The following is a 17,698-nucleotide window of genomic DNA, read 5'->3' as shown; positions in this document are numbered from 1 at the left end:
TAAATAAATATGTTTTTAATTATTATTAAATTCCTACTATTAGTCCACACTCTCCCTATATCTTGTTCAAATAATAAAATAACGTTAATAAAATATTTTTTAATCACCCATTCAAGTTCAAATACATTTTTCTTTAAACTTGTAGTCGATGACACTTGATGTTAATACCGTGTTTTCGAATATTAATTCGTTAATTAAATGTAATTAATTGATTTTAATTTTATATGGGAGAAATTTTTTTAATTTTTTAATAAAAAGTAACTAAAATATTTTTTTTTTTTGTTGATTCAAGTAGGAATTGATTTAATTTTTTTTTTAGAATTATTTGTTAATTATTAGTATATTTTTAAACTCAATAAATGTATTATTGTGTTTAAAAATTGTTGCCAAAAAGTATAGAATGATGTTTCTAAAGTATATATTTTCCTTTTATGTGGAATGCAATCGATAGGGAAAGAAAGATAATTCTATCATTAAAAATCTATGTATTTTAGTCACATAAAATGCAGGTTTTGTCAAGTAGATTTCTCACCCCCTCCCCGAAATTTCGAACTTTCATACCACATCTGGTCCTTAGCCAAACGATTATTAGCTGCACCGGAGCTTAAGATATCGGCGTATGAGATATCTTTGAGACGCATTATCTTAGCACGTTTAGAAGTTAGAAATGTGTTTACCACGTCTAAACTGTGATGACTAACAAAAACACTTCAGAATTTTGAAGAGTATTTTTCACAGTACAGTTGTAAATATTGAAACACGTGTTGTCCGCGCCGATAAAAGACCGATTGGACTCTCTCTCTCTCTTTTGTAGTTCGCCGACTGTATCCCGATAAAGAACGCCGCTCTCGTGCCCTTGTTTGCACGGATATACACTCACTGAAAGATAAAGATATGTCAATTATTTAATAATATATTGGAAATGCGTGATGTAACAAGTTTATTGTTTCCTAAGGAAAATAAAAACTCAAATCTTTGATTGCAATTGTTATCTCGATTTTGAAAATATTCACGCTAATTTTATTTTACAAACAGCATTGAATAGCTGTCGTATTTTTGGGTTTACGACTACGCAGTCTTTAAATTTTGAGCCCCACCCAGAAGACAAGGGAAGTTCTAGGTAAAGCTTATCGAAAAATGAGCTTTCGTGGAGAACTTTTTGCTGGAACTAACTCGCAATTGCGCTACATGTGGAGGAAAACCACGAAAGCTCACATAGCCAACAAGGGGGTTTTAACGTCCACTTCCGAGGATATTTTACGTCATCACTGTGGTTGGTGCAAGACAGGATCTGATTTCGTATCGACCCACCATCGCTTCGATTTTGGGTCACCTCATTGGGAGACGAGAGTTCTGTCTCCTGAGCCACGTAGTCTCGTTGTAGGCTAATTGAAAGAGCCAGCTTTAAAATGATGCCCTATTTTGCAATGCACTAGGCCCATAGAAAAAGTCTCCTGTTTTTATTTTGCCTGACATTTTCCAGGCATTACAATGAGTTTATATGTTTAAGCTAAGAAAAAATGAAGTTTTACCCAATCGGTCTGAATTTGGTTAGGCTTATTGTAATCAGCCTCACATTTAGTCGGCAATTTGAATAGAGAAGTACAGTGAAACAAAGCAATTGAGCAATATATGATATTTTTTTAAATTTAAACTACTTAGTACGGAATAATACAGCACATGCTGTGCAGTTCGTAAATTTGTAATTCATCCAGAAATAAGTACTTTTTTTAAAAAAATAGTTTTACCTGTTTATTTCTAATAAGTGGCTAAATTATCGATACATCAGCTTATTATTGTAATTTTTAAGTAATTTATTGTATATGTTAATAAATGAATGATGCTAAATGAGTTTATGATGTTAAAATCAATTAAAATATGGCTGAAATTTTTTTTAAAGAAGTGATGAGGTCGACAAAATAAATTCATAGATTGAAAAAGTTGTGGCTTAGAATCGTATAAATTTTATTTATTTATTTTATTGTTATGTTAGTGATGTTTTTTAAGGTTTATTATAAGAAAAAGAAGATATCTGTCTATTGAAAAATTAGCTGTTTTTCTCTTAACTTTTTTTTTTATAAAATTCCTCATGATTTCGAAAACAATTATAATTGTAAAGAAATAAAGTATTGCTTAACGGGAAAAATTGCGAAGATTAATATTTTATAAACTGTTGAATATTAAAACCCCACATTATATAAATCATTTTAAATTTTTGTTTAAAATCAAAAGGTAATAAAATAAATAGATTAAATTAAAAGCAAATTTTAGTTTCAAAAATATGTTTAAGAAAAAGGAAAAAAAAAAAAAAACAATTTCTATATAATATTCACGATAAAAATGCACTATTTTGAATCAATTTTACTATTACGTTATTTTGTATTTTACATACTATTTCACTGTTTCGTATTAATTTAGGTAAAAAAAAGTGAAAAATATTGTATTTAGCATTTTAATAATTTATTGTTATGAAATACAGCATGAAACACCGTTGTCTTTCTCTGCGTTAAATGTAAAATCTTCTAAACACGGCTAAACAATAATTTTTCAAATTTGCAATTATTTGCAGTTACTTAGATCTAAAAGAAAAAGCAATTCATCATTGAAAATTCTTTAGTTTACAAAATCGATTATTAATAAATTTTTGAAGAATAAAATTTTTAAACTATTCTTTTTGAATACTGTATTTTAGTTCAAATATAATTCCGACAATCTAACATTTTTTTTAAATAATTTTAGACTACTTTTTATAGTTAAGAAATACTAAAATATATTTTTGCTTGTAATTAGAACGTCAAAAAGTATATATAAAAGGGACGCCGGTGTCCCATCTACTCCAAAGGGATAAAAAAGAACCTTCTTCAGTCTCAAAACACCATTTGGTATTTAGACACTGAGAAAGGTTCTTGTTTTTGTTTATTTATTTATTTTTAATTTTAAAACGGTCGCTGAACAGCCGACCCAAATTTTGGGTTTACGACTTATGTTCAATTCCGCAGCCTTGTAATTTTGAACCAAACCGGAAGACAAGGAAACTTCTTGATCAGTACACCCAGAGGTATTGATTTGTTATGGGAACATGGAGGACTTTTGCACCCGACAGATTCAACGTGCATCAGTCACCATTTACTACACAGGGAGTCTTCGGCCGGCTGGGATCAAATCCACAACCTCTTGGACATAGGTCCAGTGTCCTACCAACCAGACTATCCCAGTCCTTGTTTATAGGTTGTTGTAAGGCTCTTTTTTATAGAAACGTATTCCTTGGCCAAGATAGAAACTATAGAATGGCTGTTTTTGTACATTTCTTTGTGCCTTATTCACTTTGTTGCGTAGTATTTTTTTACTTTTTTTTTCTTCAAAATTAAGCTTAAAATTTTTTTTACAAATTTTACATGATCCGTAACTTTTATTAACCGGTATAAGGTTGTAAACCGTGGCAAAGTTGTCTACTCACTTTATTTAGCAAGTTTCGGAAATGTACATTCTATAGAATTGTCACTTTTTCTGCGCACAAATAATAAAATCATAAATAAGAGCAATAGTAACCGACCTACCCCCGAAGGAATTTGCCGATAAGGGTTTTACCCGTTTGCACGTGACTAAACACTACCAAACTACAGAAAAGTAAAAATACTAAATTAAAAAGATTAAAACACATAGGAAAAATCCCAAAATCGAAAAAGTAAAATAAAAATAAAACAGAAACAGAAATCATAAATAAGGCAGATTAGTTGTTTGTGGGAGGGATCTATAATCCTTCGCTTCTGGCTGTGTTCTAATGTAAGTATGTACTGTCTGTATATGTCGCAAGACCGATCCTGTTTTACAGGAAAGGGATGAGATTTTCCATGGATAACAATGGAGCAAAGGGAAAAATTACAGAATAATGAAAAAAGAGAAAATGAAAATTATTTTTAAAGAAAATTAATAAAAATCCAATAAAAAAATTTTTCTTCTGTTTTTTCATTACATTTCATTTTCTGTTTTTTACGTGATTTTTATTACTTAATGTGCTCGATTCTATTTTGTTTCTTAAAACAAAATTGTTTTTTGAGTGCTCCTAATACTATTGTATTGATATATTTTGCTTTGGCTTTATTAATGTAATATTAGAAAGCACTCTTATATAATCGTGTGAGCTGATGAAGAGATATCATATTTTTTCCCTTCGGATTTTATTATTTTTTATTATATTTTTTCTCCGGATTTTTTTCTTTTTATTATTCTGTAGTTTTTTCCCATGTTTTCTATACATTTTGAACTTATTATATGAGTTCTATATACTTGCTGCTTATGAGCAGTAAATAAAACTTATTGATTTTCTTACTTTTCGTCGTTTTTCTCATTTTTCTTTTTGTATATATATGTATATATATATATTAATTTAATATGATTAATTTGTTATGTATATAAATTAAGTAGGATCTATAAATTTTGCTAACCAGTGCCAGGTCGTGATATACCATTTAAGTTTTGAGGATTTACCGGAGGGTTTTGTACCATCGCAACCGAGGAAGAAAGACTGAGGATGTATGAAATCCCAGAAGATACATCTTGAGTAGAGGCGGAACTTACTCTCTCAACCTCGGCTTCCAAGATCTGTCATTTTTCGTCCTCATCTGCTTTATTGGATAATTGATTCGTTCGTTGCGACGAAACTTAGACTAAGTTAATAAGGGAGGGTATACGTCATAAAAACTGAAAGCAAAGCAACAATTATTTATTTTTTTTTTTTTGTAATTCTAAAACTATTCTTTGTAATACTAATTTCTATATTTTATTTCAAAAAATTGCTTTAAATATTTTTTTCATGTACATCGAAATTTTTTTAATCCTTTAACTACTTACGGCGCGAATCAACATCCCCCACCCCTCTATCTCTACATTAAAAGGACGGGAAAGTTCATTTAAAAAAAAAAAAAAAAAGCTGCTAGTATTTTCCTAACAAGTTCAAAATAAAATCTTTAATAAAAAGAGGGAAAGGATATTCTTATTAACCAAGGCATTCTTAACAATTTATGCAACATAAAATTCAATTTGATCGAATTTTTTATGATTGTCATAGCCTTATAAATTGGAGTAGAAAATGAAGTCTTTATAATTTTCGATAAATAAATAAAAATTAATTGTGCTTAGTTAGTTTTAAGAGATGAGAAGAGGCTTGTTTGTTTGAGATTCTTGTTTTTTTTTCTAAAATAACTTTTCCTTCTAATTTTACTGTAAAAGTAAATCATTGATAGCATCGTCTTCAGTGCACTCTTGACTGCAACATGAGGTTGTGTCGTAAATAAGCCCTACACAAATATGTTGAATACATTTTAATTTGTTTTGTTAAATTTTTTCATTTGATATTTTTCCGCATTGGGTACAGAGATTGTCCCAGTCACTTGGAGAGGTTTCAATGGTATCTCCTAAAGGTTTTCTTCAACACAAAGTCTATGGAAAAAATTCCGTGCCTCCCATAAAGTGCTCGTAAATAGAGGTCGTCTTTACTAGAGGTTTCACTGTACTATTTTCATGATTTATTACGACATTTCATACTAAACTAAACTCAGTGGCGTTACAGCCCATAGAGGGCCAAGGCCTACTGTGCCCATCGTTTTCTTGACCTTTGGGCTCTGGGGTGCAAGAGCAGATGTTCCGTTTGGGTGGTCAGTCCAACGCGGAACCCCCAGTGTTTAATTCCCATTTTATAGTAAACAGTTATATTTACCAATTGCTTTGCCATTATTCACCTGCCAAAGTATACAGTACTTTGGTAATATGCAATAAATTGTTCAAATGTTATGATTTATGCGAGATCGCAACTTTAAATTTTAATGCTGCAATTTTTGATTTTCTTTGACAGAAGCACATTAATCACGTTTTAAAACTTTTGTAAGAATTTCATAAAATTTTTGGTACCTGGCTTTTAAAACGAGCATTTATTTTTTTTAGAAGCAAAAGTAATTGTGAATGAAATATATTTTGAGCGAAATATATTTTGAACATTTAATTTTTTACTATCAGTACAAACACTAGAGGGGAATTATTTTAAAATATTAAAGGGGATAATCAAAAAGAATTTAAAAGTTACTGCTCCTCTCAGTTAATTCCGTTTTTTCTTTTTTTTTTTTTTTTTCTTCTCTCTTGAAAAGGGTATGCTTATTACATTTATGTACGTTCACTCATTTTTTTAAAAATGACCCCCGGAAATAAAAATTACTTTAAAAAACTTTTAAATCTGTCCTACTCATAAAATAAGACGAATTGAACATTTAAATGGGCATATTGTTCAAAGTGAAATGCCGGTATATTTTTAAATGCTAGATATTGCATTAAAATGCACGGTTGTTTTAATTTTATATTACCTGTTCTGATTTTGGCATTGTATTTACAATCCCTGGCCAAATTATTAGACTATTACTATAAGATTTTATGTAAAAACTTAATTATCAGGTGATACTCTACAGCTTTATTGTTTTTACGCAACTGAAACTGGTTTGCACTTGTTTACCTTTCATGTATCAATTGGTTAAATTAGACGATACATAATACATATTTGACAATTAGGTACATTAGACGATATATTATATAATTACAGAATATTTATTCTATCAGGTATTATATTAGTACATTATAATAATTAGACCAAATTATGAGACACACTGTAGTTTTTCAATAATGACATGTTTTGCACGAGTTTATAGGCAATACTTTTATATTTAAACATATATGTAATGGGTTTTTATTCGGGAGATTTTTTTTATATTTCCTATTTGTACTTATTTTTAACGTATTGCATTACAATGTTAACTCATTGATACACAAACATAAATAAGTGCAAAACAGTTTCAGCCACGCAAAAAACAATAAAGCTGTAGAGTATCACCTAATAGTTAAGATTTTACATAAATTCTTACAGTGCGTCTAATAATTTGCCTAGGGACTGTAAGTGTATCTATCTTATTATATAAAACGCTAATACGTACGTATGTATGTATCAATAAAACCGATGATATTTCTTTTCTCGCGCTGGTAACAGTTTTCATTTTTAATTGACTGGATTCGGCGCGCAAGATCAGGTAGTGAGCATCATATGTCTATCTATCTCCGATTGTCACCGAGAAAAAAACGGTTGGTTGGTTATGAGTACTGAAATAGTTCCTTTTCATTGGCAGAAATGAGAAGTGTTATGCTATTGCTATTTTATTTTGAATTGAGCGCTTTACTATTCCACGTTTTGTTATATTATTAGTTATGAGTTGAATGCAGTTTTAATATTTCATATTTATTTTAAGTTAAATTTCATGAATCTTAATAACCTACGTATGGTTTATAACANGAGGTGGCTCAACATACAGCGCTTTTAAGAACGGAAACCGAAATAACCAGAGAGAGCATCAGCATGTTGTTTAATTCAGCTGCTGCAATCTCATACTATCAAGCTAGGCAGAAATGAGTAATCTTTGTCGATAGATCTCTATTTTAGTATTTTGTCGAAAGCGCCTTTTTTCACGAATTTATATAAACTAAACCAGTTTTTAGTCATGGACAACTTAATGTTGGCATCTCTAGGGTTAGATCATGTAATTATTTTTTTGCTATTATTTTTTTGCTAAACCTTTAATCTTTCTCTGTATTTGTTCGCATTTAGTATTTATTGGAAATTAATGTTTAGTTTCTGCAAGTTTTTCTTTTGTATGTCAAACTTCTAAGACTTATACTTACGTTTTTAACAAAGTTGTGAATCGTTCATGGTTATTATTTTTTAAAAACATAACGTTTTGCTTATGCAGGTTTTTCCATTGCAATTCACTTATTTCAATTTTTAATAGACTTAATTACAACCAAAATTTTAACATTTTTGAAGAGATATCAGTTTTAGAAAATTTTATCTTAAGATTTTACACTATCGCACATTTCTAATAGGTTTAACGAATTACATGTCATTTATTTGAATTCAAATTTATTTTAATGACTTAGTATTTACTAAGAAGATTTTTTTTTTAAAGAAAAAATTGTTATATGAATTTGAATGATTGTTTTGAATTCTTAGAATTTTGTGCATTTGCAATGTACCTAAGTTAGTAGCTAGCGAAGCGAGCTTGGTTTGCGAGGCAAACCATATAAGATTGCGTAGCAATGTTCGGGGGTTGGAGAGCGTTAGCGAGCAGGGGCGCAGCCCACTAGTTTTTTCTAATTTAGTAAAGTGAAAATTGTACCAATACTACAATTCTGCAATCAGCACGCTTTGAAAGGTTATTTAGTATAATATACATCTGTTTTTAGATTTTTTTTTGTCTAATATCTTTGTTTTTGCTTACTTAACGTCTAAAACAATTTTCAGCATTTTTGAAATCCAATTTTATTAGTTTCAAGAATAATAAAATTACATGAAAAGAAAAAAAAAACTAGAAACAGATACATTTACTGAAAAAAAAAATCACTCAAAACCGTATAAAGTATAATCTTGTTGCACTACATTTCTAAGAAAAAAGAAATCCATTATAGTTCCAGAAATTATCGAGTGCTATTTTTTCTAATTGAATAAATTGAACAATCTAGTAAAGTGATAGTGAACTAAGATGCCTCTAAACAAGTACCTTTCATCTCATTTACTATGACGTCATAAAGTTTTTTCTAACTTATTCATTTCTTTTTAGAATTTTTCACAATCTGTTTGTGATGCGATTTCCAATTCAGCGCCACTTAACGAACCGTTCGACATTTTGTTTACTTGATTCTTCATTTTTTTTTTAGTTAGAGTAACACATTTTTAAAGAAATAGAAGCTTGCATTATAAGTGATACCAACTATATTGTAATTATAATATTATAACAGGCGTTGAACAGCCGGCCCAATTCTTGAGTTTACGACTATTGATATTCAACTCCGTATCCTTGTAAATTTGAACCCAATCCAGAAGACAATGGAACTCTTGGATCAAGTATTGGGTGAAACTTGCCTTCGTGGAGGACTTTTTTGATGGAACTAACCAGCATTTTAGTTACATGGAGTGGAAAGCCATGAAAACCTCCCACGGTTAGCCTGATTGCAAGGGGACTCTAACCAATGATTATTATCCGTCTACCACTGAGGTTATTTCACGTCAGCACTGTGGTCGTTGCAAGACGGATTCGGAATTCGTATCGACCAGTGATCGCTGGGATTCGAACCCGGTTCGCCTCATTGGAAGAGTAACGCTCTATCTCCTGAGCCATCGCGGCTCGATACCAACTATAGCGAAGAAGAAATCACCAAAAAGGAGATCAAGTCGTTGAAATCCGCTAGATCGTAGATTAGCTGACCGGATGGTATAGGGCATGGAGTACTAACTATTTGTGCACCATAGTATAGGGTTATCGTGTTGGATTTAAAAACATGTTTTACAGGCTCGAATCCTGGCAATGACTGCATAGTTCCTCGTCAGGCATCCCATATCTATTTTTTTCTATAAATATTGATTTAACAGTAAAATTTACTGTAAATTGTATTTTTTGCTATAAATTTTAAGAATAATTATTTATTTTACTGTACCGTCTTTCTGGTGGCATTCTTAAGAGTGATTGAATTCGATATTTTCTTTTCTAAGTAATATCAGTGAAGCTAAAATAAATGATCCTCCTCCAGAGAGTGCAATAGAGAGGCTTCTGTTTAACTGTGGGGGTGGAGTTGGGGTCGGATTAAGGGGTTTCCGCCTTGACAGGTGGTGTCAACCATTCGACGGGGTCACCACACTGTCGAGGTTTCCTCTCCCTTTCCATATCTCCTAGACTAGGAAAAAAATAAGAAAAAAGGAAATGGGATAAGACCTCTTAAGGAATATTTTTAGTATGATAAAACACTATAGTCTATTTGTTTCTTAAAAACTGTTCTAGATTATCATCTGAATATAATGTGTAAGAAGTTTCGATTCTGTCTGAGTTTATTCTGTCCCGCAAAGGACTGATCATAAAGACACGGTTACCTGTAGAACACCGAACATCAAGCACCGCTGACTGCAGTCAGTAAGCGGATGGGGGACCACTTTGATCAGCCTGAGTAGGGATCGAGGGTGCGTGATGTCGGTCCTCGTCAATCTGTTCTACAGTAAAGTGTTCGACTTTGCTCGCAGGTCGTCGGGCTACCAAAGCAGGGGATCAAATTTGCGATGTTATGCCTTTAGATCATCCTGAGGGATGTTTCCCAGACCGTCGTCAATAGCCCATTGTGCAGTTCTAGTCACGACGTAAACAAAATACCTATAGTTTGTCTAAAGTAAAAACTCCCCTTGCCATTCGTTTGGACCCGTGGCGGTGACTATGGTAACGAGGTATAACTGTTTCTAATGGGAGTGTGGGGTCATTGTTGAGGACAAGTTTTGGCTCTGATCTGCGAGAGAAAGGTAATCTTTTTCTTCTGTCTATTGTGTTAGCCCTAGAGTGAAGAGAAGCTACCTTCCCTGAAATGAGCTTTTTTTGTTTCCATAGCAGCAGACAGCCTCAGACTTCGTGGTGGGGGAGTTCTTACCGGAGACAAACTGTACCAACCTAAATTTTTTCTTGGTGATAACGGAACTGTGGAACGGATAAGTGTTTTGAATATTCAATTTAGCATGGATTTTCCAACATTTTTGATTTTTTTTAGAACATTTTAGGAGGTGAAAGTAATATCGTATAATGATTAATTTTCATAACCTCTTCACTTTTATGTAAACTTTCAGATCACTTAAATGTCATAATTGTTTAGAAACATAAAAGCAAGAGTACCTGAAAACAAGCTCATAATAAAGGTGTTTTTAGAATAGTAATCGAAGCAAAATTACTGGAAAGGTGTTCTTTAGATTTTGATTGAATTGACGACGATATATTGCTTTTTTTATGATAACCGATGATGCCTTTCATTTTTTATGCAAAAAGATAAAAAAATTAGCATTTTTAAACACAGTTAAGTAAGAATTTTAAGTTCGATACTAATTCTAATTTTCTATAAACTTGAAATATATACATAATTTAAAATTAATACTCATACGTATGTTTTAAGCACCAACCACCAAATTTTGTAATTTTTTAAAATTATTTATCTGCTATTTTAAAGAATCAAAGACCCAATTTATTTTAATACGACTCAGAAGTTTATTTTTAGGTTCTATTTTTTTCCAAAAGTACCATGTTGCAGTTTCTTTTTCTTTTTCTTCTTCTTCTTCCTTTCTTTTTCTTTTCAGAAAAAAAAATCGAAACGGTGGTTTATTTCAAAAAATTGTTTAACTTTTCCGAAACATAATTTTGTAAAATCGTTTGAGGTCAAAACATAGTTACGGTCCAAAACGAATATTATTAGTGAATTGTTAGAGATTATTACAGGTCGGATTAGAGATAAAAACTTAGTTTTGATCTTCAGAAAAAAAGAAATCTGGAAGAAGGTACTTTATTTCCGAAAGTACATTGTAATTTTTTTATTTTTTATTCCTAACTTTCTTTTTCTTTTTTCCACACAAATTCAAAACTGTGTTTTAGTTCAAAAAATTGTTAAATTTAAAAACAAACAGTTTCGAAAAATTTTTAGGGATCAAAGCATAATTGGGAGTCAAAATGAACTGCCAAGAGATCAAAAATAAGTTTTTATCTTTCCTTTTTTTTTTTCTTGAAAAACAGATGTGTAAAAAGGTGCTTAACATTAAAGGTACTATTATTTTGAATGCTATTTTTTTATAACTATTATTTTTTATAGTTAATTTTGCCAAGTAGAAGCTGAAACCAATAGATGGTTAGCAGAATTTATTGATGCAGTATTTCTTAACACATTTACACATATTTATTTATTTATTTTTAAAAATATTATGAAATTTAAGTCGCGGAAAGCCTTCTTTTCAAAAATAATTTCTTATTTTTCTATGCATCAGACTAGCAAGTGCTTAGCAGCGCCCTCTATCAAACAGATTTTGGTTAACCTCTACAACTCCAGATTTAATCTCGACGCAAACATGAATTACTTGAACAAGCCCTCAATACAAGAATTTTAAAAACAAAATGGCTATTTAACGACTACGAAGAAACCATTCCAAAAACATAAGTCGAGAACAATCGTTTGGTGGAAGTTAATTATGTTTGCAGACAAAGCAACATCTTTGGAATATCAATCAACTCTGTTCTTATCATGACTCAACCTAGAATCTTTGTTAACCAGAAGTGAAAAAACAAAATCCCTGTTTTCGCCAGCTTTTTCCAATAGTCAAACTTGTTAAAGTAAATAGGATTGCGTGTTGGCGATGTTTCTTTCGCGTGTGGCGACATTTGGAATGAATCATTTCATTTAGGGTTTCTTTATAAACGTGAGTATTTTTGAGTAATTCGACTGCATAAATCTGTCAGAGAACGTTTTTATTTCGAATAAAGCTTTCACACACGGAAGATAAAACTTTGGCTGGAAATTTAAATAAATAAGAAACTTAACTGACGATGTACAGAATCGGAAGTGGTGCGAATAGTGAGCTTTACTTCTTAATTCTATCGAAATAAAACTTAATTCGAAAAAGTTATCAGTAACACTTTAAGAAGTTATGTTTCAGAAATTATAGTCGTACGTTGTATTATACATGAGGTTATCAGATTTATAAACTGGGCCAGGAGAGCCATGTTGAAGAGGTCGCGAGTTCGATCTCCACTGACCAAACACTCTCCGTGTAGTAAATGGTGACTGGTGCACGTCAAATCTGTCGGGTCATAAAGTCCTTCATAAATCATACCACTGAATTACTAAACTGGAGATGAATTCTTCTCTGGTTTAGGCTAAAATTACGATCTGTGAATGAATAAATGGGTCCGCCCTTGTAAACGGGTTGCTACGTGTGTGTGACTGAAATCGTTTTCTTGGCCATAAATGGCGCCACTGAGAAACAAAAAACGTACTCTCTGCATTAAATTCGCTTGGTTTTACCAAGTACGCTTGCTGGTATAGGAATGTGACATTAGAAACAACAACAACAACCGGAATTTGTGGCGAAGAAACATGTTATGTTCGATATGAAGTATGTGATAGTTTGAGCTGTTTCATTACTGAGCAATTTTGAAGTATCATTTTGAGCAGATTCATTATTGAGAAATTTTGAAATATAATTTAAGCAGTTTTAAAATATCATTTTGAGAAGTTTCATTACTGATCAGTTTTGAAACATCATTTTGAGTCAGTTTCATTACTGATCAGTTTTGAAATATAATTTTGAGCAGTTTCATTACTGATCAGTTTTGAAATGTCATTTTGAGCAGTTTCATTACTAATCAGTTTTGAAATATCATTTTGAGCAGTTTTAAAATATTTTGAGCAGTTTCATCACCGATCAGTTTTGAAACATCATTTTGAGTCAGTTTCATTACTGATCAGTTTTGAAACATCATTTTGAGTCAGTTTCATTACTGATCAGTTTTGAAATATCATTTTGAATAGTTTCATTACTGATCAGTTTTGAAACATCATTTTGAGCAGTTTCATTACTGATCAGATTTGAAATATAATTATGAGCAGTTTCATTACTGATTAGTTTTGAAATATTATTTTGAACAGTTTTATTACTGATGAGTTTTGAAACATCATTTTTAACAGTTTCATTACTGATCAGATTTGAAATATCAATTTGAGCAGTTTCATTACTGATCAGTTTTGAAAGATCATTTTGAGCAGTTTCATTACTTAATCAGTTTTGAAAGATCGTTTTGAGCAGTTTCATTACTGTCATTCATATAAACTGCTCATGTAAACTAAGTTTTAATTGTATAGTGTCGATTAAGGCTTCTTATTGCTGACAACCCATTAATACTTCTTAAAAAATATTTTGAAAATGATATATTGTGTCGATATAAACAAACTTTCAGTCATAGTCACTATTAAGCATTTGTTATTATCGATACCCCATTGATACTTCTTAACTGAATTTTTCAAAATTCACTAAAATAATTCCTAACTAAACACAAACTCAAAGTTACCAGAAACCGCTTATTATGAGCGTTTTGATTCAACGTCGACGTTTTGCAAAGATGGTTGGTACGGTACGTCAGTGAAATGAGACAAGAGTATTTTAAAAATCTTTTGTGAGTCATATAGTGTGTGTCGCACAAAGGAGGTGTTCTATGTTACTTTTATAACAAAAAAACTGGAATCAGGGCGGACGTGTGCCTCATCTTTGGCATGACATTCCATAATCTGGAGAAACAATTGCGAGATGTGGGGTGTGTTTTTGGGATTGTGATTCAGACACGAGATGGGCAAGAGGACAGACGTCAAAAACACTTCTTTTTCTTGTCCGCCCAGGAGGTTTTTGCAAGCATCATTAACAGGGGTGTCTGTTACGCGCTACTTAAAGAACTATGAAGATGTTTGTCAAAAAGGAATATTTTCGTAGCCAAGTCGTTCGTCACCCCCATAATGAGGTATGCGCTCTCTGGCGTAAGGCTCAGCCTGAAGTTTGGTTCTTCTTTTTCGACGTCGGCGACGTAATTAGGATTCCTTGGAAATCTCTGACCTAAAATTAGATTTCAGTTGCCTCTTGTTGTTAACCTCTTCGGCATTGTTTGGGCGATGCTTCTTTTTATTCTTCCTATTTGCGTGTGCTGCATTTCTTGCAATTCTTCCGTTGACAGAAGGGTGGAAGTCGTTACACTTTGGGGGTTGATGTCTGTCACGATAGTGAAAGATGTTGTCAAAACTCTTTCTGTGATTTATGAGGGTGGTTGGCATGAGGGATGATTTTCTGTCGAAAACGAAAATTCCGTCAAACCTCTGTTATACACAAAATGGTATTTAGAGAATATGATAAAAGAAAGTAAGATAAAATTATTACCTTTAAACGAAATAGTTTCTAGGCAGAACGATGTTTCAAATAATTTCATCTTAATCATTTCTCAAAACAGGAAATTTAGAGAGTTTTCGAATCGTTATTTAACGTTCATCTCTTATATAGATCTTCTTTTGGGCTGTGCTATGGTTAATTGATTCAAATTTTTTTTATATAGATGTGCTAAATAAAAATATTCTGTTTCCTAAATCTTCCAAAAACTGAAGACATTGGTATGAATCATGTTAAATTTCTTCGTTCGATTTTAACTTATAAAGCAACTTCATCTGAGCATTTAACTAAAACTTATATATGAGCATTAACTAATTATTACCTTTGACTGAAATAGTTTCTAGATGGAACGATTTTTCAAATAATTTCATCTTAATCGTTTCTCAAAACAGGAAATTTCGAAAATTTCGAATAGTTATTTAACCTTATTTTTCACTTAGATCTTCTTTTGGGCTGTGCTATGGCTCAAGCTGATTCAAAGAATTTTCGATAATTATTTTTGTATGCCAAATAAAAATATTCTCTAAATCTTCCCATAACTCAAGACATTGGTATGAATCGTGTTAAATTTTTCCGTTCGATTTCAACTTATAATGCAACTTCATGTGATCATTTAACTAAAAATTGTTTATTCTTTTTTTGTTTGTTTAGAGTACAGCCTATGGTATGAAAGATGCTGGCGACCCGTGGAGAGGAATTACGCCATCTGCTTCTTATTATTATGATCCAAGCCTGGCTGCTTACGGGTAAATATATAAAAAAATAAAACATTGTTTCCATTTTCTATTTTTATTTTATAAAAGTTGGTAATAAGACAAAATTCCTTTCCCACCTTTTCGCCCAACTGTAATAACGTCAATGAACTTTTATAATTTTGTACATAGTTTAAAATGCATATTTAACACTAAACATACCATTACCGGTCAAATGACCGTTTAAGAACTTTTTCATCGAAAATGAGCTTGTTATGTTATCATTTTTGCACATTTGACTTCATGACTTTTTCTAACAATTATATGCAGTTCATATTCTATTATTATTATTATTTTCGTATTTTGTTTGTTTCGAATAATACTTGTCGTATACCTATTTCTACCACCACCGGTCATTTGACCGGGAGAACAATTTATTGCTTTATAAGGTTATCGGATCAGAAATTACGATGTAATGAGTGTTCAACGTATTGCATTCGTTGAGTTGCCCATTTCTGCAAAGGCTGTTGCATAGTGAGTTCAATCAGAACTAACAACTATGAGTTCAAATTTCAAGAAAGTACCTAAAATTTTAGTTAGGCATTTTTGCGTCAGAAAAGGTGACGAAAGCGAAGTATTTTGGTAAATAGTTTATATTTTATTTTAATTGTTTTACTTCATTTCTAACTAACTGTTAGTTTTTATCCAGAAAAATGTCAAAACAATCAAGACAGCACAAGTTCTTAGAAGAAATAATGGGTAGACTATACTTGAGGGTGCCCCCGCCAAGTTGTGATCGCGATTGATCGCCAAGCTGGGCGATGTTGAAAACCAATCGTGATTCTGATTGGTTTAGATTTTAATCGTGATTCTGATTAGTTTAGAATTTAGCGTTGTTTTTAAATGAATTTTTAAATGTCATTTCAGAGATCCGTTAGTTCTACTTTGGATACCGGCTGGTAAGGTTACTTTTGCTTCTGGTACTAAAAATGAATACTGTCAATAAGATAAATCTTAAGCTTCTGTACGATTTTAATAACAATGAAAAAAAAAACAGTGATTGACTGGTGTATGAATGAAGGTTTAATTAGTAATAGATATAAATGTCCTGTTTGTGGGTTACCACGGCGTTCCGGACAAACAAGTATGGCGCCAAACATAAGTCGCCAATTTCGCCAAGGGACACCCTCAAGTATATTTTTCCCGAAATAATATTAATTATGAGAATAATTATAATTCTTGTAATTATAAGAATAATTATAAGAATTATAGAAAGAATAATAATTAGAAGAAATATGTTTGCGGAAAACGTAGAATGGAAACACCCTGTATATGTCAAAAATGCGTTGAGCAATGAATTAAAAAATCTTATTCTTTGTATTTGCAATACATAAAATTGGCAATATTCAATTTTGTCTAATTATAATAAAATGTTTTTAGTTTATTTCCTTCCTAACATCCACAATTCATATATTCAATTAAAAAACATAAAGTCCGGTCATTTGATCGGCTACGGTAGAAATAGGTATACATTAAGTGTTGGTATGTTTAGTGTTAAGATAAGAGAATTTTTTATGGCAAATTCTGTTTTACATTGTACTGAACCAAACTGTACTGTAGAAAGAGTATTTATGAAAAGAAAATATTTCTTTAATACATCAACGACGCATAAAAAGGCTTACATCATTTACAATTCCCGTAACGGGTTAGTACACAGCTTAAAAAAAAAAGAAGAAAAAAGACCAATCTCTACAAAAAATCTGCTACTCTCCGACGTTCCAAAATTGTCCCTTTTAATAATTTAAAAAAAAATTTTTTTATCGCGTAGTTATCTAGTTGTAATGTTTTTCCTATTAATGCTTTTGATAACTGATAATTTTCAGTACTTTCTATTAACTTTTACAACATCTATTTAAAATTTAAAGAATGGGAAAAACTGAGTTAATGCAAACAGAGTAAGCTATAAAGTTTCAAATGCTGAAAAAAAGGACATCAAAATGCACACTCATTGTTCACCTTATTCCCGGTCGTGTTTCATGTTCTCCTCGGTAGAGGGCAGTGTCTGTAGAGGTTGTTTCAACTTCCGGTTGAAGATTCAGGTAGAAGAATTTCTGCTGCTGTAAACTAAATTGTATAAATCCGCATCTCAACGATCCGGCAATTGCATATCAATATATTATAATTTTCCCAAGTACTTTTTTTT

The 17,698-nt window shown here is 31.5% G+C and overlaps 1 protein-coding gene across 3 annotated transcripts in view; it reads left to right on the top strand.

Moving 5' to 3' along the window:
* Nucleotides 1–17,698, top strand: part of LOC107439315 (iroquois-class homeodomain protein IRX-4) — a 75,847-nt gene that overhangs the window by 46,029 nt on the left and 12,120 nt on the right. For all 3 annotated transcript variants that reach the window (XR_011637176.1, XM_016051870.3, XM_043042360.2), the window contains exon 3: nt 15,455–15,549. Coding sequence is in view for 2 of the 3 variants with exons in the window: in XM_016051870.3 (XP_015907356.2) it covers nt 15,455–15,549 (95 nt within the window). In the remaining variant the exon portion in view is untranslated. The remainder of the gene's footprint in view (nt 1–15,454; nt 15,550–17,698) is intronic.

This window comes from Parasteatoda tepidariorum, chromosome 7 (genome assembly GCF_043381705.1).
Source record: "Parasteatoda tepidariorum isolate YZ-2023 chromosome 7, CAS_Ptep_4.0, whole genome shotgun sequence".
NCBI lineage: Eukaryota > Metazoa > Arthropoda > Arachnida > Araneae > Theridiidae > Parasteatoda > Parasteatoda tepidariorum.
This window is presented reverse-complemented; position numbering and strand designations above follow the sequence as displayed.